The sequence below is a fragment of the Myotis brandtii genome, unplaced genomic scaffold (genome assembly GCF_000412655.1).
Source record: "Myotis brandtii unplaced genomic scaffold, ASM41265v1 scaffold49, whole genome shotgun sequence".
Classification (NCBI taxonomy): Eukaryota; Metazoa; Chordata; class Mammalia; order Chiroptera; family Vespertilionidae; genus Myotis; species Myotis brandtii.
In genome coordinates, this window is record NW_005368707.1 from 6,641,380 (window position 1) to 6,661,025 (window position 19,646).

At 43.1% G+C, this 19,646-nt stretch overlaps 1 protein-coding gene across 1 annotated transcript in view; it reads right to left on the reverse strand.

Annotated features, from left to right (window-relative positions):
- Nucleotides 1-4,409: 4,409 nt before the first annotated feature.
- The window catches only part of CCDC3 (coiled-coil domain containing 3), a gene marked incomplete at its 5' end in the record, with an annotated part of 122,468 nt that continues 107,231 nt past the window's right edge, over nucleotides 4,410-19,646 (reverse strand). The window contains one exon of the mRNA XM_005876576.2: nucleotides 4,410-6,363. Within this exon, the coding sequence (XP_005876638.2) occupies nucleotides 6,088-6,363 (276 nt within the window). The remainder of the gene's footprint in view (nucleotides 6,364-19,646) is intronic.

Sequence of the window (19,646 nt, forward strand, 5' to 3'; positions counted from 1 at the left end):
TCAACCCCTGACCTCCTGGTTCATAGGTTGATGCTTAACTGATCCAGCCAGGGTGAATCCTGTTTTCTTAATTCACACAGTCACACTGTCTTTTGATTGGAGAATTTAGTCCATTTATAAATAAAGTAAATTCATAGGAATCTTATTGACATATTGTTCATTGTTTTCTGACTGTTTTTGTAGTTCTTTTGTTCTTTTTTTCTTGTCTTGCTCTATTTTTAGTTACGTTTTTTTAAATGAAATTTATTGGCATAACATTGGTTAATTAAAAATTTGGGGGGTGGAAGAACCAAGATTGTGTTGTAGGTAAACACCTGTACTCGCCACCTCCCACAACCACATCAAAATTACAACTAAAATACAGAACAACCATCATTCAGAACCACCTGAAAACTGACTGAATAGAAGTCCTACAACTAGGGAAGTAAAGAAAAAAGCACACAGAGACTGGTGGGGTGGGGGGAGGCACAGAATGGGCTGGTCTAACACCCACGTGTGACACTTATTTAATTAGGAGGGAGATCGTCTCTGCAGAGGCTGCCTGTGAGGAGCAAGAGGTCCCAGCCCCACACCAGAACCCAAGCCCAGGCTCCCAGACCTGGGAAAAGAAGTCCCCATAATTATTAGCTGTGAAAAACGGCGGGGATTGGGGCTCAGTGACATGGAGGCTGCTGGGGACCCAGCTGTTCCACTTAAAGGGCCGGCACATGAACTAAACTTACAAGGTTCCACTTCCTCTGAGCACCAGTGCCAGGGCAAGGCACTGGGGGACACAGATACATACAAAAAGGAACTGGACTGTCTGACATCAGGGCAGGAACTCAGGGGCAGCTCTCTCCCTGACAGAGATGCTGGCAAGGGTCATCATTCCTGTGCTGGGACCTCCCCTGTTGCAGGGCTGACTGGCACCCATATCTGAGTCTCAATCAGCCTGAAGCACACTGTTTGCTCCACCCTGGGGATTCCCTGAGACTCTGACCCATCTAATTTTCAGCCCTACCCAAGTTGTTTGCAGCAATTTTTCCATATGAATGGCCTCCCCTGGCTCAGGCTTCAGACTTTGCTAAAATCTCTCAAACAACCTGCAGCTGGTGACAGCATGCCCAAAACCTATCAATAAAAGGTGCAAGACCTGGCACTAGCACCAGACTGCCTTGCTTCACAGCTGGACTTCACGCTCTGCACAGCAGCTCTCTCACTGTAGTTGCAACTGGTCCTCACAGCCAGTTGGTCTGAAGGTCATCTCCTCCAGAGACACCAACAGCAATCAAGGCTCAACTACAAGACTGTGCACATTGCCCACACAGGGGCACACCTAGAGTTCTCCGCTCAGGTGACTGGGGAGGATGAGCCACTGGGCCCTCCAGGACACCTACTACACAAGGCCACTCTACCAATTCCAGGAGACATAGCAGCTCTACCTAACATATAGAAACACATACAGAGAAGCAACCAAAATGCGGAGACAAAGAAACATGTCACAAATGAAAGAAATGGAAGCAAGCAAACTACTGGACACAGAGTTCAAAACAATGGTTATAAGGTTACTCAAGGATCTTGATGAGACTTTTAAGGATATTGGTGAGACTGGAAAGACATGAAAAAGGACCAATCAGAAATTAAGCATACACTAACTGAAATAAAGAAAAATTTACAGGAATTCAATAGTAGAGTAGAGGATTTGGAGAATCAAATCAATGATTTGGAATATGAGGAAGCAAAAAGCACCCAATCTAAAGAGCAAAAAGAAAAAAGAGTGAAAAAATATGAAGAAACTATAAGGAGCCTCTGGGATAACTTCAAGAATACAAACATTTGCATTATGGGGGTGCCAGAAGGAGAGGAGAGAGAGCAAGATATTGAAAACCTATTTGAAGAAATAATGACAGAAAACTTCCCTAGTGAAAGAAATAGACTTACAAGTCCAAGAAGCACAGAGAGTCCCAAATAAGAGGAACCCAAAGAGGCCCGCCAAGACACATCATAATTAAAATGCCAAAGGTTAAAGACGAAGAGAGGATCTTAAAAGCATCAAGAGAAAAGCAGTTAGTTACCTATAAGGGAGTGCCCATACAACTGTCAGCTGATTTCTCAACAGAAACTTTGCAGGTCAGAAGGGAGTGGCAAGAAATATTCAAAGTAATGAATATAAGGACCTACAACCAAGATTACTCTACCCAGCAAAGCTCTCATTTAGAATTGAGGACCAGATAAAGAGCTTCACAAACAAGAAAAAGTTAAAGGAGTTCATCACCACCAAACCAGTATTATCTGAATGTTGAGGGGTATTATTTAAGAACAACAAGAAGAGATTTAAAAAATATGAACAATAAAATGGCAACAAATACATATCTATCAACATATCTATCAATTGAATTTAAAAATCAAAATGAACAATAAATCTAATGAACAAAATAAACTGGTGAATAAATCAGAATCAGAGGCATGGAAGCATGGAACAGACTGGGGAATCTCAGAGGGAAGGGGGCAAAGAGGTGGGAAGAGATTAACCAAAGATCTTACCTATGGACACAGACAGTAGGGTGGTGAAGGCCTGGGGTGGGGCAGGAATCAGGTGGAGGGGGTCAATGGGCAGGGGGAAGGAGGACAGCTGTAATACTCTTAACAATACAGATTTTAAACAATTTTCATGTGTACAAGATTATAATTCAACATCTCTGTATTCTACTAGTATTATGTGCCCCTACCCAAAGTCTAGTTTCTTTCTATTACCATATATTTTATTCTCTTCACCTACTTTGCTCCTCCTCCTTTCCCTTCTGGTAACCTCCCTCCTCTTGTTTGTAGTTAAGAGTTTGCTTTTGTTTATTTTATTATTTCATTTGGTACTTTTTGTTTATATTTTACATAATCTATCAATATATCTATCAATCGAATCTAAAAATCAAAATGAACAAGAAATCTAATGAACAAATCTAATGAAAAATCTAATGAACAAGAAATCTAATGAACAAAATAATGATGAATAGAACAGAATCAGAGGCATGGAAGCATGGAACAGATTTCAGGAATCTTATACACCTGAAATTATGAGTGAAATATGATTTTATCTGACATTTTCCATCTGACATTTCATTTAGCATAATACTCTTAAAATCCATCCATATTTCATCTTTTATATAGCTGAGTAGTATTCCATTACACACACACACACACACACACACACACTGTAGTATTGTGTATACACACATATGTATATATCACATTTTCTTTATCCAGTCATCCACAATGGACACATAGATTGTTTCATGTGTTGGCTATTGTAAATAATGCTGAAATGAATATAGGGGCACATATATATTTACAAATACATTTTTTTCATATTTGGGCAGTAAATATCCAAGATATTGATTGCTTGGATAATATGGTAGATCTATTCTTAATTTTTGAGAAACCTTCATACTGTTTTTCAGAGTGGCTGCACTAATTTACATTCCACCAACATGTAGTAAGTTCCCTTTTCTCCAACACTTATTTCTTGTCTTTTTGATAATAGCCATTCTAATGGGTGTGAAATGGTATCTCATTGTGGTTTTGATTTTCATTTCCCTAATAACTGGTGATGTTGAACATCTTTTCATAGGTCTATTGACCATCTCTTTATGTCTTCCTTAGAAAAGTGTCTATTCAGGTTCTCTGCCCATTTTTTAATTGGATTGTTTTATTTTGTTGTTGTTGTTGAGTAGTGTGAGTACTCAAAATGGACTGAAGACTTGAACATAAGACCTGAAGCAATAAACTACTCAGAAGAAAACATAGTCATTAAACTTATGGACTTTGGTCCTAGAGGAACTTTTGTGAACTTGACCCCAAAGGCAAGGGAAGCAAAAGCAAAAATAAATGAATGGGATTACATCAAACTAAAAAGCTTCTGCACAGCAAAAGAAACTGTCAACAAAACAAAAAGACAACAAACCAAATGGAAGAAGTTATTTGCTCTCTTCTTTTTTGATTTGATGCTTTTCTGTAGTGGTATGCTTAGATTCTTTTCTCTCTTTATTTTTAAAAAATCCTACTAATACAATAAACAGGTGGCAAGGACTATGGTTAAGATAACACAGCAGATAACAGGGACCCGGGGAGTCCCCTTTGGCAACTGATCTGGGTATGCTTTTGATGACTTTGATTAATGAAGTTACCATCCTTTCTGAGGAGCCGGCTAGGATAGCTCTGCTTTTCTGCAGGTGTGTTGAGAGATGGAAACCCTGAGAGAGGCAGGGTTAGGCCACATCCCAACAGGGAAAGCAAAGGAGGCTTAAGCTCGGTGTCCTAAATGCCCCAGGTGTTACTCACACATGCCCCCACCCCCACCCCCGCTGAGGATCTAAATTGCCTTTCCAGGCCAAATCTTGACATCTCCCTGACCCAAAAGAAACACATTGCTTTACTTTTATGACTGAAATATTACTCATATTTATTGAAAAAGGAGAACATACTGCAACTGTAGAGACCCAGCTTCCACAGTTCTGCAAACACTGACTATAAATCACCCTTAGGCTTGTCATTCCCTTCTGTGAAAGCAAAACCACCCTAAGGAAATGTCCCCAGGAAGACTAATCTAGAAGATGCACCTTCTCTTGTACCCCACTAGGAAATATACAGCTAATAAAGTGCTGGCAGAAGCTTGGAAATGAAGTGCTCTTGAGCAAAAAGTTCCAATGCCATTCAGTCCAGGGCATATGTCCCTGAGGCAGGAGCCTGCCACCAAGACCCAAGTGGCACAAAGTCCACCCCCGAGACTGGTTGCCAGTAGAACTGAAATCTTATAGTAACTGCCATTGCCAATGTCAAAGACAACAATCGGGCCTATACTGTCGTGGGTGGTTTATGGGCAGCTGATCCCCCAGTGAAGGGCCAGAAGCTTCTCTCTGGAAAAGCAGGGGATGGAAACGTGGTTTGGAGGTCCAGCCATAGAGGATAACCAAGAGAGGACCCTCAACTGACCTCTCACTAACACAACTGGGGCTTGATTGAATGTGCCTAAGTCAAGAGCTCAAATGGCAGTTACAGTGAACACTCTACTTTTTACTTGTAGGACTGTAAAAAGGTTTCTATCCCAAGAGGATGAGTGTTTTGATTGTGTACAGGTGCAGTCACTATAGGTGCACGAATGTACAAACATTACTCCAGGGCAAGGTCAGTCCTGGTGGGTGGCAAGTGTTTGCATAAAGAAGCAAGAGATCGGAGCACCTGGAACAAGCCCTTTGGGAACCTGGATGAGAATAAGGTAAGATCATCTGACCCCAATACGTAAGGAGGTGTCTTTACAGAAGACAGCTCACCTTGAATTTGGAAAAGTTGAAAGAAATTACTGAGCAAACAGAAGTTAAAATTTAGAAGGGGCAAAGTATAACTTCAGGTTTTCCAACTTCAGAATGTGGTGTGATGAAACCTGACAGGCCCCTAAAGGCCATGTCTCTCTTGAGTAAAGCTGGTATTGGAAATTGGGTATAATTTCTCTTTTTAATGATCTACTGCCCAACTCAGTTCCCCTACCTGTGCTGAGCTCATTAAGTCTAATGTGCCTCAGCTGTGAGAAAATGCTGGCCAGAGGAGGGACACCCTGCACCTGTTACTTATAGGCGTCCTTGAGTGCTTAGCAAGGCCAGCATCCTCTTCCAAAGGTCAGAAAATGAGACATCAGATGGTTCTATGACATGATTCAGATCACTCCTCAGAACTAGTAGTTGTTCTGTAGCTCGGAGCTACAACCATACTACCTTCTCTTTTGAAATAAGCCCAAGCTCTGTGATGTCTCATACATTTAGAAAATCTAAAATGTTCTTTGCATTTTGCAGGCTGCTCCCAGAAGCTGAGGACAGGCCCTAGGCAAGCACACAGCCTCCAGGATGCTGCCGCCTCTGGACTTCAAAGCACTGTGTCTGGGACCAGTCCAGGTAGAGGCAACAAGACTTCCCCTTTAAACCAGCTAGACACTACCAAGTGCATAGTAAAAGTATCTTCTACAAGATCTGAAATATGTGTATGTCCAACACCATCATCACCCTCCATTCCCTGGAGAGAGGCAATGCACCCAGCAGTGTGGCTGAGGCTGTGGGGTCCCGGCTATCCCCGCAGGTAGGTGCTGCCTGCAGGTTCCCGCCTGAGGGCATTGATGTGCGGGAGGGCTCCCGCTGTGGCCGCCAGCTTCTCACTGAGCTTCTGGTTCACCAGTTCCAGGTGGCGGCCGTTCTTCCGCGCCTGTCTCAGAGACCGCTTGACCTTCTTCACCCGGTCCCGGAGCTGCCTGTTCCGCTTCTCGAGCGTGGCCACCTTCTGCTGCAGTTTCTTGACGTGGTCCTCCTCCTCAAACAGGGCCTTCTGCACCGAGGAGCACATGAGCTGGGGAGATAGACACCACGGAGGGAGAGGCAGGTGAGCTCCAGGAAACAGGCCCAGGTCAGCCCGCGTGCCCAGCCACACAGACCCTAATATCACCCACAGCACTGACTCCAGCACAAGGACACCCCTCATGACTCCTTCCTCAGTTTCACCCTGTGGATCCCGCCCTGACCTCAAACATACACAGTGCCCCTCCTGTGCTTTCTATACTTGAGTTCCTTAGATAATCTTGTTTTACAAGGATATTCTAAATACTTATCATTCCTATCAAAAAAGAAAGCTTCAGTGAATCAAGAAGTAAAAGACCAAAACCAGAGATAGAAAAATGCATAAAGAATATGGATAGTTCACAGGGAAAGTATTATAAATCTCTCTTAAACATGGGAAGGGCATCTTAACCTCCTCCCTCATAATAAGATCAATGCAAATTAGAGCCACAATGAATTGCTATTGCATCAGACAGACCTCAGTCCCAGCTGTGGAGCCTGCAGTGGTCCATGAACTTGCTCCAGCCCCTCTCAGACGAAGGACCTCAAAGCAGATATACAGACGGCCAACACGTATATGAAAAGATATGCAACATCACTAATCATCAAGGAAATTAAAATCAAAACTACAATGAGGTATCACCTCACTTGTTAGAATGGCTATCATCAAAAACATAAGCGATAAGTTATGATTCAGGATGGTGACATAGGAGAATTCCAAACTCTCCTCCCTCCATAGATGCACCAAATGTACAGCTACATACAGAACAGTTTCCTATAAAGAAACCCAATAACTAAATGAGTGACTCCTACTCATTGGGCAAATGGGAAGGAAAAAACCCCACATTGAAATGGGAGAGAGAGGCTGAGCCACAAGGCTGTCATAAACCCCTGGTGTGGGGAAGGGAACTCACAACTCCATGCTTCTCCCGAAGGAGTGAAGGGTCTGAACCACATGAGGAGGGTTCCAACTTTTATGACCTGCACCTGGGAGATGAATCCCCAAGGAAAGTCAGTGGGGCTTGTGTCCACACGGCTACAGCGAGCTGAGAAACAGTTCTTACAGGGCTCCCACATGGACTCGCCCACCCCAGGGCCCAGCACAGAGGCAGCAGACTGAAGAGCACCCAGTCTTTCTGTGAAAGAGGCCTACTTGCTTATCTTAAAGTTGCAGCCCGAGAGGCTTCTAATTAATTTTACATCTAGAGGCCTACTGCAAACCCCTCCAAATACTGTGGGCTCGGCCTCTGTCTTGCTCCAGGTGATTGGTACCACCCAGAGAGGAGCTTGGGCACACACTGGGTGCCCCAGTGGTTGTGGCTGTGCCCAGGGGACACTCCTTGATCACTTGGTTCTGGTAGCCAGTGGGGCTCATGGTTGCAGATCCCATAGGACTGTAGAAAGTAGAGAACAGTTTTTAACTGGCTACCCCACTCGGCTCAGTGGGGGCAATGTTGTAGGCCACAGATTGAAACCCTCTGTGATCTGGCACAGTGAGAACCAACCCCAGGGCCTTCGAGCATATCAATAAACACACACACTAAGAAGTCATGGATGACCTAGCTTCTCTTCCAAGATGCCCTCCTGAGTTGTTATGCCAGAAAAATGGAGAAGTATTATGGGGGGAATAACATACCTTTCAACATTTTGTTTATTGTGGATACTGCCCCCAGACACCCACCTTTTACTGATCGTCGTCCCAATATCAAACTAGTGTTTCTTCCTTCAAACACAGCACCTCTTTGATCCAACAATGGATCAGCTTTTAAAGCCTACTACACCTGAGGAGGAACTTTACCCAGGCCATTGCTGCAACTGAGGAAGATACTGATGCAATTCTGGAAGGATCGTAACATCTATGACTGAATCAGCACCCTTGCTTGAGCTTGGAATGATGTGACTGAAGAGTGTATGAATGGCATCTGGAAGAAGATACTCAAGGGGTTCATCCAGGACTTCAAGGGATTTGCCAAGGATGAGGTGCCTGCAGAAATCAAAGCTGTGGGTGAGGATGACATTGAGGAGCTCCTAGAGCTGGTTCCTGAGGAACTGACTCATGGGGAACAGGAAAGCATTGCTGAAGAAGAGGCAAGAGAAAAGGAAACTGCAGGAAAAGAAAAGGAAGAACCCTCAAGAGAACTCACAGTGGAGGGCTTAGCAGAAGCTTTTGCAATACTCTGGAAGCTCCTTAAAAAGTTTGAAAACATGGACCCCCAACACCAAAAGGTTTTCATTAATAGAGAGGAATGTTCATGTTGCATCATCTATGATGAAAAAAAGAACCCAGCAAACCATCATGGACCTGTTTCTGAAAAGAGTGACACCTCCTTCCCGAGGTGTTCCAGAAGAAGGCAGTGTTACCACCGGAGATGGCAGCTCCATGTTTCTGTTGCCCCCAAAGACCTTCCAGTGGGACATGATGTGGAGCTGGGATCCAGTGATATTGATGATCCTGACTGTGTGGGTCTAGGCCAGTGGTCGGCAAACTCATTAGTCAACAGAGCCAAATATCAACAGTACAACGATTGAAATTTCTTTTGAGAGCCAAATTTTTTAAACTTAAACTATATAGGTAGGTACATTGTTATTAACTTAATTAGGGTACTCCTAAGGCTTAGGAAGAGCCACACTCAAGGGGCCAAAGAGCCGCATGTGTCTCGCGAGCCACAGTTTGCCGACCACTGGCTAGGCTAATGTGTGTGTGATTTGTGTCTTAGTTTTTAACAAAAAAAGTTTTAATAGAAAAAAGCTCATAGAATAAAGATATAAAGAAAATATATTTTGTTAGTTCATACATGGAATAAATAATAGAAGAAATTGGTGAAAAAAAAAAGAAGATATTTTTGTACAACTATACAATGTCTTTGTGTTTTATGCTAAGTATTATTACAAAAGAGCAAAGTAAAAAAGTTAAAATAAGCTAAGGTTTATTTGTTATACATTTAGTGTAGCCTGTGTGTACAGTGATGTCCTAGGCCTTCGCATTCACTCACCGCTCACCCAGAGCAACTTCCAGTGATGGTAAGTGCCCTATTAAGGTGTACCATTTCTTATCTTTTATACTGTACTTTTACTGTATCTTTTCTTTTTTAAAAAAATATATTTTATTGATTTTTTTTACAGAGAGGAAGTGAGAGGGATAGAGAGTTAGAAATATTAATCAGCTGCCTCCTGCACACCCCCTACTGGGGGTGTGCCCGCAACCAAGGTACATGCCCTTGACCGGAATTGAACCTGGGACCCTTGAGTCTGCAGGCCGACGCTCTATCCACTGAGCCAAACCAGTTAGGGCTACTGCATCTTTTATATGTTTAGATATGTATAGATACACAAATATTTACTATTGTGTTACAATTGTCCACAGTATTCAATACAATAACATGCTGTACAGATAGATGTAATGGACATATAGTCTGGGTGTGTAGTAGGCTGTACCCTCTAGGTTTGCGTAAGTGCACTCCATGATGTTTGCACAATGATAAAATCACTAATAACATATTTCTCAGAATGTATCCCTGTCCTTAAGTGATGCCTGACTGTAGTAAGGTGACAGCTTAATCACATATAAAGCCATTATGAAGGTTAAAAGATAAAAGTAGTAAAAATAACTATATCTACAATAATTTGTTAATGAATACACAAGATACAAAGATGTAAATTGTGACTTCAAAAACAAAATAAAATGTGTGTTGGGGGGGTTTGAAAATAAGTTGGTATAAACTTAACATAGACATAAATATAAGTTGTTTTATGTACACCTCATGGTAACCACAAAGCAAAAGCCTATAGTAGGTACATAAAAGACAAAGGAATCTTAATCATAATCTTTAGAATATCATTAAATCAGAAAGGAAGAGAGCAAGAGAAGAAAGGAACAGAGGAGGTACAAAACAGCCAGAAAACAATGAACAAAATGGCAATAAGTACATACCAACCAGTAATTACTTTGAATGTAAATGGCTGAGATGGTTTGGCTCAGTAGATAGAGCATCGGCCTGCGAACTGAAGGGTCTGGGGTTTGATTCCAGTCAAGGGCACATGCTCAGGTTGCAGGCTCAATCCCCAGTAGGGGGCATGCAGGAGGTAGCCTATCAATGATTCTCTCTCATCATTAATGTTTCTCTCTCTCCCTCTTTTTTCCTCTCTGAAATCAATTTAAAAAACATATATTTAAAAAATATATAATAAAGTAAAAAGAGAGACATCCAACTATATGCTGGTTATAAAAAACTCACTTCAGCTTAAAGGGCATAAACAGAATAAAAGTAAAGGGATGAAAAAAGATATTCCATGCAAATGGAAATCAAAATAAAACTGACTGAGCTACATTTATGTCAGACAAATAGACTTTATAATAAAAATAAAGAAGGGCATTAAATAATGATAAAGGGATCAATCCAACAAGAGGATATAACATCCGTAAATATTTATTCACCCAATAGAGCAGTACCTAAAGATACAGGCATGGGCAAAAATAGGTTTACAGTTATAATACAAATAAATAATAACAAACTTTCACATACTCATAACTATAAACCTACTTTTGCCTACTCCTGTATAAAACAAATATTAATACCTAAAAGGACAGATAGAAATACAATAATAGGGTAGTTTAATACCCTACATCGATCAATATATAGATCATTCAGAGAAAAGATCAATAAGTAAACGTTGGTCTGAAGTAACACATTAGACTAGATGGACTTAACAGACATATCATGAATATTCCATCAAAAGCTACAGAATTTTTCTTAAGTGCACATGGAACATTCTCCAGGATAGATCATATGTTAGGCCACTAAACAAGTCTTAATAAATTTAAGAAGATTGAAATCATATTAAACATCTTTTCTACCCACAATAGTATGAAACTAGAAATCAAGTAAGAGAAGAACATTCGAAAATGGCAGCAGAGTAAGTGGAGGCTACACTGGCATGATCCTAGGACCAAACTGGAATTACAACTAAAATACAGAAAGACCATCCTGAATAATCAACTGAAGACTAGCTAGAGAGAACCCTGATAAGCAAGGATGGAAAGTGGAGAGTGCATAGAGACTGGTAGGAAGTGCAGAGGCACAAAAGGGCTGCCTGGGCTCTCACAGACAGCAGCTGAAGTTCCAGAGAGATATCTCAGTTGGGTAAGGGCGGGGAGGAGGAAGAGGAGAGGGTTTCTACTGAGAACTCTGGGGCCTAAATCCCAAGCTGGGCTCCCCAGTCCAAAAAAAGCAGCAGGGGTGCTATCTGCCAGGGAGAGATGGCTGGAAATGCAGGCACACTCTTAAGGGCAACACACAAAATTTTGTGTGTAGCCACTCACCTTGGGCTATGGCAGAGGGAGGGCAGAATGGACTGGAGCTGTGTGAGCAGAAGCCAGGGTTGTGGGCTCTAGGGTTAGAGCTCAGAAGGCAGACACTCCATTTCCTGTGCTGAGTCATTCCCTCATACTGCAGAGAAGTGGTCACTAACCAGTGGTCCATGGACCACTTGTGGTCCATGAGGTCCGAACAGTTGGCAACTGCTGCTGCAGAGGAAATGTTTCTCTGGCCTCTACCATCCAGGTAGCTTTTGCAAGGGGGGGGGGGCGGGGGGGATTGGCACACCCTATTGAAAACCCCTTGCCCCACCCTATGGAGTTTCTGAGGCCCATTAAGTGACTGAGAATAACAGTCAGCCTGTAGGCAGAAGCAGTTGCACACCCTGTTGGAAAAACTCTCGCCCCACCCTGTGGTTGATATCTGAGGCTAATCAAGACTGAATCATAATCAGACTGCAGGCAGAGGCAGATCTTTGGAGGCTTTGAGTCTTTGCCTGTTCTAATTCGGAGCCCGGAGCTAGGAAAAGCAGACCTTGGTGCAAATCTTGGTCCTTTCTAAAGGCATCCATCCCAGCAGGGGGAGCCACAAGCTGTGGAATGCTGATAGCTCCAAACAGGGTACTCAGGGTCAGTCAGAAACAGCGTCTGGCATTGTCCAGTATTAGAAATTGGGAGTGATAGCAGATCTACCTAATACACAGACATAAACCCAAATAGCAGCAAAATGGAGAGGCAAAAAAGCCCAAAATGAAAGAACAAGAGAATTCTCCAGAAGAAGAACTAAATGAAATGAAAATATGAAATTTATCAGATATAGAGTTCAGAATAATGATGGCAAAAATGCTCAACAGCATGAGAAAAGATATAGTAACTATGAAAAAAAAGACAAGTCAGAAATTGACAGCACTAAAAAAGAACATATTGGGCCCAGCTGGCATGGCTCAGTGGTTGAGCATTGACCTATGAACTAGGAGGTCATGGTTCAATTCCTGGTCAGGGCACATGCCCAAGTTGCGGACTTGATCCCCAGTGTGGGACATGCAGAAGGCAGCCAATCAATGATTCTCTCTCATCATTGATGTTTCTATCTCTCTCTCCCTTTCTTATATATATATATATATATATATATATACACACACACATTTTTAAAAGAACACATTGGAAGGAATACACAGCAGATTAGGGGAAGTCAAAGATTGGATCAGTGAATTAGAAGACTGGCTAGAAAAAAATCACTCAGAGAACAACAACAACAACAACAAAAATTTTAAAATAGAACAGCTTAAGGGGACTGTGGGATACTGTGCAATGTAACAATATTCACATCATAGGAGTACCAGGAGGGGAAGAAAGTCACTCTGAGAAGGCACCAAAAAAATAATCTGTGGTCTTTTGAAATGTCGTGAAAGTGAAAATTAGCCTAATAGCTGATCTCTGGACAACAAAGACCCAGATAGCCACTGGGAGCAAGATCAGATGGTAATATGCTCTGTGGGGAAGGTCTTAGCCCAGTCCTGAGCTCTGAGAACGAAAGTGGTAACAAGTCCATCTTAAACAGTACTACTTAAACAGTACTACTTAAATAGTACTGCTGGGATGGCTTCATGTGACAATGGAAGGGGGCACCCAGAGCCATGGGGCCACTGACCCAGCCACATCTATGGCTCTGGGACCCAGAATGGGGCTGGCACCCAGCATCTCTGACCCTAGTGGTCTACCGATTTCATCAGCACTTGCTCTGCTTTTCTAAAGAGGCCACAAAGAAACAAATAACAGAACAAGAATCAGACCCATTAGACTGGCTACACTCCTGAATGTTCTGGGAATATGATCCCCGCCTTTGAAAAAATAGTATCTTCTGCAATTTCATGAGGGCAAGAGAATGCATCACCATTGTAGAGGATTTAGAAAATTATTTGCAAAGGGGTTCCAGGAACTGCAAAGAGAAGGAGGATGACTGAAGTTTCGTTGGGCAGCTTCTGTGAAGACCTGAGCCTTCTCCAAGGAAATTCCACAAGAGGGGAAACAATGGCGGCTGTGTGATCTCAGACAGGAGAGTCTCTCCACCATGGTATCCACCCCTTTTAGGGCCCTACAGCCACTCAGCCTCACTTTGGAGTTGTATATTCCTTCCAATGCTTTGTTTATTAGTCTGCTGGCTACCTGATGATAATCAAGTGGCTGTTTCATGTAGAAAGTACCACAAAGTAATTATTTTGAATAATTTTCAGAATAGAATCTGTAACTGATACTTTCATGTCCTGACTTGGATCCAGTTTGGACTTTGACCCAAGAAATCTGCCATCCTTTGCCATCCTATTGCCACGCTTTTGTAATGAATGGCCCACACTCAATGCTCTAAGCCTGTATCTAACTCAGTCTCTGGCCCTCTAATAAAGTTGCCTCGTGGAAGCAGGGGATGGTTAACAGAAGAGATGGGTGAACTCATTACTTCAGGAAAGCCATTGGTTTTGGGCAGAGTGGTTCCAGATATCAAGAACCCCAACAGAATTCATTCTTCAGGCAAGAGGAAGCCATCCTCCTTGTTTGGATTCCAAAGAAGGGGCTTGTGAGTGAGTCCTGGCCATCAGTGTTGAGTTAGAGCCTTGCTACATGTGGTTCCTGGACCAGCTACATCAGCATCACCTAGAGCTCGTGAGAACTGCGGAATCTCCAGACCTCCCAGACCTACTTAGTCAGAATCTGCATGGTAACAAGATCCCCAGGTGATTGGTGGGTACGATAGCTGTTGGTCCACAGCGGGGCAGGTCAGGAAGGCCAGAGATGCTGGGTGCCAGCCTCATTCCACCAGTTCCTTCCAGATTTCTCTCTTTGACACAGACCTGAATATGTGTCTCTATATCATTTAGTTCTAGGTTATCTTATTTTCTGTTAAAATCACTTCTAATATACAAAGTGTTTTCCTCTTAAAAGAAAATCCTGGTAACCACTGTCAAGCTAACCATCATTCATTATCATGGTGAGCTATAAGGGCCTGCAAAAGTGCCTATAGGTCTGGGTTCACCACTGGCCCCAAACCATTAAGCTAGTGCAGTGGTCGGCAAACTTGCGGCTCGGCAAACCACAGCTCGTGAGCCACGTGCGGCTCTTTGGCCCCTTGAGTGTGGCGGTATTTTGTGGAAGACCCACACTCAAGGGGCCAAAGAGCCGCGTGTGGCTCGAGAGCCACGGTTTGCCGACCACGGAGCTAGTGGATTCCCCCCGCCCCCCGGCTGCTCATTAGAATCACCTAGGAAATGTATATGAAGTATATGAATGTATATGCCTGCACCCCACCCCAGACCAATGAGACAGGAGTCTCTGAGATGGAGGCTTGGGCATCACTTTTTTTTAAAGGGGCTTCTCAGTAATTTAATAAGCAGCTAGGCTTGAGGACCATTTCTCTAAGACTTGAATCACTGTTTTTGAGGTGGAAACAAGATTTATGCAACTAAATAACTGTGCCAATTTCCACCGCCTATTCTCATTGTAAACCTCACTCTGAGCCTGCACTTCACTTCATTCCCTATGCTCTAATTTTAATTTGCTGCTTCCAGCCTTTTGTGTGCAGAAAACCATAACACCACGGTTATTAGGACTGTAATAGTCTGAGATTTCACCAATGTTTAAAACATAGAAACTGATATGTAGATGTTAAGGCATGCATGCTAGTCGCCTAGAGTGGTTTTTTTAATTATTCCTAGGTCTGGGCCATAGGTGAAATGATTAAGTGAGCTCAGGGTAAAAGGCATGTTATAGCCTTTCTCCAAAGGGATGAAAGTTTCTCTCTGGATTAAAAGAGAATCTGGGACACAGATATTCTCATAAAACCCAGGGAGTGATCCTGGCTTTACCCATTGTGTGGCTACTATCTCTCTCATTAAACTTGACCAAGTTTCTGAGTTTATATCCTAGGTCAGAACCTAGTTGTATCTTAATTTTTCCAAATATTTTAGCCAATTTCCCAAACACTACTGAGTAAATTATCTTTCCACGCAAGATTTCTGACACCACCACTATTGAATGCCAAGTTCCCATGTAGAAATGAATCTGTTTCGGGGCTATATTCTGACCCATTTGTTTGCCATTATGCTAAAACCACACTTTAAAAAAACTATGAGTTTGAATTTGAAATACTTGGTGGGTTAGGTCCTCTCTTTTTTTTCTTTTTCAAAATTATACTCCTTTGCATCTCTGTATTTTTTCTTAATACTTTTGGGAGTTGGGGCATTTCATTGAATTTGTATAGTTTAGGAAAACATTTTGTATTCTTTAATAAAATTTTATAACTTTTCCCATAAAGAAAGAATAAGGTTTGTAAAGTAAGGCTTGAGCTGCAAGTTACCTCTGCTTAGAAATATCCATTGATCCCCAACGTATACCCTGCAATACAGTAACATGGAGAAGAGTCACCTGCTTTGGTTTGAGTCCTGCCTCTTCCACTGAGGAGCAATGTCACCTTGGCTAGCTTCTCAAGCTTATGATAGTGGGATCTCTGCTGCACCTGCCAGACCCCCTGAGGGAGTAAAGTCATTGTTTCCCCAGATTCCTGGCATGCTGACAGCCCTCAGCTGAGTCTCTCTCCAGAAACTACCCCTAACTTAAGAGAGCTGCCTCGCACCCATATACCTCCTTCCCAGGGTGCCCACAGCCAATGACTGCTTAACCAAGGATATGAAAGCCAGGGCCCTCCTCCCAGCCTGGATCATTTCTGAAGGGTCCTCCCAGCCTTGGAGCACACCTGAGGTAGGCTATGGCCTTGGTGAGACTGCATCGCAGTCCAGCTTCTCCCACTGCTCAATCCTGCTCTCCCCTCTCCTTCCCTCCCCTCCCTCGGGTGTTGAACCCAGGAGCACTCAATAGAAGACGAAAACCTCCTGCACATACTCAGCTCAGTCTGCTTGCCAGAGGACCCAGCCTGCAGCACTCACTGCCCTCATGTGTGCTATGGGAGAATCATGGTCCCGTCTTATGGGGTGTTTCAAAGATTGAATGTGCTTTACTTGTAAAGTACTCAGAACCATACCCTGTGCTGGTGTCTGACTGTCTCTCACCAAAATTCATACATTGAAATCCTAATGTCTGATGTGATGGTATTTGGAGGCGGGGCCTTTGAGGGGTGATTAGGTCTTCAAGGCACAACCTTCATGAGTGAGATTAATGTCCTTATAAAAGAGACCCCACAGGGCTCCCTCACCCCTTCTGCCACATAAAGATAAGAAGTCTGAGACCCACCCAGCCGGTGTGACTCAGTGGTTGAACTAGGAGGTCACAGTTGGATTTCTGGTCAGGGCACATGCCCTGGTTGTGGGCTCAATCCCCAGTAGGGGGCATGTAGGATGCAGCTGGTCAATGATTCTCTTTTGTTGATGTTTCTCTCTCTCTCCCTCTCCCTTCCTCTCTGAAATCAGTAAAAATATATTTTAAAAAAAGAAGTCTGCGACCTCGAAGAAAGCCCTTACCTGGCCATGCTGGCACCTGGATCTTGGACTTCGAGCCTCTAGCACCGTGAAAAAATAAATCCCGTTTATAAGCCATCTAATCTGTGGAATGTTGTTATGGCAGCCCTGTGCTGGTGTCTGAGTGGACTACGATAGAGTAAGTGTCCACTAAATGTTAGTCATTAGTATGGCATCTTTAAAAACCCTTAGCCTTTGTGATTAGACTTGGCCTAGATCTCCAGTCTCATTTTTCATCCCTCTGTTCATCCACTTTATGCCCAAAGCAACTTGTCTCCTGGCTGTCCCCAGTAATCCTGTTCTTTTCCACCTCCGGGCCCCGCCACACTCTTCCTTCCTCCTGGAGGCCTGTCTGCCTCGCCTCTGTCTGGCAATGCGGTAACCATCTGTGGCCCCTTCCATGACACTTTCCACAGGCTCTCCAGGTGTACATCACCTTTCCTGCTCCCGTGTCCATAGTGCCCCTACAGCTGCCCATACAGTACATACCAAGCACCACACAGCATGGGGCATACACTCACTGAAGGACAACTCCACCTTGCTCTTTGTAGCCTTGTCGCCCTGGCCATTTTAGGGATACAATACAAAATCCGAATCAAGGCAAATGTTCCAAAAATACCTCTCATTTAATAAAGAGCTTTGGCCTCTTGGGGTTGCCACTGGGGGAGACCACAAGTGCAACACTGTCCTCTTCTGGACAAAATGAGCCCACTCAGAAACAAAGAAAGGAAACAGGAGACACCCTTGAACAACACAAAGGTTAAGGGTACCGACCCCTGTGCAGTTAAAAATCTGAATGTAACTTTTGATTCCCCCAAAACTTAGTTGTCTCTTGGTATCCATAGGGGATTGGTTCCAGGACCCCTGTCAGATACCAAAATCCAGGGGTGCCAAGTCCTCTGTATAAAATGATGTTGAACAATACACACAGTGGGCCCTTCACACCCACAGTTTCCCACACACAGACTGAAAATAGTACAGGTAGTTCATTTTTAAAATCTGCATATAAGTGGGCCTGTGTAGTTCACACCCATGTTGTTGAAGGGTCAACTTGGAAGTGTGTATTGTGAGGGTTGGGGTTGGGGGAGTGAAGAGAGTGTAGTTATTAACTTGAGTTGGATTAGACAACTAAAGATCTGAGTGAAATATGTCATTCTCAATCCCCACAGCCTCTCTTTGATAGGGGTAAAATTTGAATAGCAGCAGAAAGACACCAGAAGGACTCTTAGTAACTTGTCCAGTGACCAAGGACCCTTAAGTGAGCCCACGGTCTTCATCTCCGCAGAAAAGTGGGCTGTCACAAGTAGGGAGACCCTAGGCCAGGGGTAGGCAACCTTTTTGTGAATGCGTGCCAAAACCAGCAAAATCTCTGCCTCCAAATTCTTCTGCGTGCCAACCCTAATTTTTTGAGAACATGTTACGCTTCCTTTTTATCTCTTAAGGTGTACGTATGTGAAGAACCTTGAAGAAATAATAAAATTCATTCGAGCGACAAAAACACAGTATATGATGATGAAAAATACATTTATTTTGTAATGTATACATGTGCACTGATAGTCCGACAGAAAACTTTACGACTCCGTTTGATATTATCAGTGGGACTTTTGCTGCTGCATCACTGATGACAGAGATTTTACATCAGGTTTATATTTCGTGACCTTCAGAGATATGCACGAGCTACTACTTTCATCCGTCAGGCTACTCCTATTACAAGACTTAACAAAATTCATCACTGAGAACAAAGATTCACAAGTGTATGTGGATGAAACCAAAACACTGGTTGGATCTAGGAAGGCAGGGAGAGTTAAGGCAGAGGCATAGAAATTGCTCTTCCCCTCTCTCGTCAATCCATGTCTATGGTCTTTAAGATAACTTGTTATGTAAAATTATTTGTTTATCTAAGATGCACCTACACTGAATTTATCTGAGAGGTTAAAAAGTCAATATTAAGAAAAAAATTGTCAATGGAAGATTATAAGAGAGGGTTTCACATGCCAGCAAAAGTTACTGGCGTGCCATGTTTGGCACGCGTGCCAGCGGTTGCCCACCCCTGCCCTAGGCCCTAGGAGCAGAGGGTAACCGCATAATAGGATGAAGCCACTGCCAACAGTATCTCAAGGAGGGCCCCCTGAATTCTGACCATTGCCTCAAAAGAAAATTATTTTCATCAAGAAAGCAGGAATTTCCACACAAGAGCTGTACTTTCAAATAGGTGTGTTTCTTTAAGAAACTGTGCTTTCTCTGGAATACTTTCCAAATGGCATTAATCTCTTTAGAAAACTTATTATATATATGGTTAAGACAGTATTTGCTTATTTAGCTTTGTTGTACCTTTTAATAAGCTGAGAAGAGGAGGGGAAAGGCCAGGCCAAGCTGAAACAGGTACTGCCACGTTTCCTTTGAAGAGGAACCCAAGAGAAACAAATGATCCCATCAGGGGGCCCGAAGCAACAGATTCCTAATGTACAGTCCTTCCTCGGGCCTGAGTCACACCAGTGCCGATTGGCTAAGGAGGAGAAG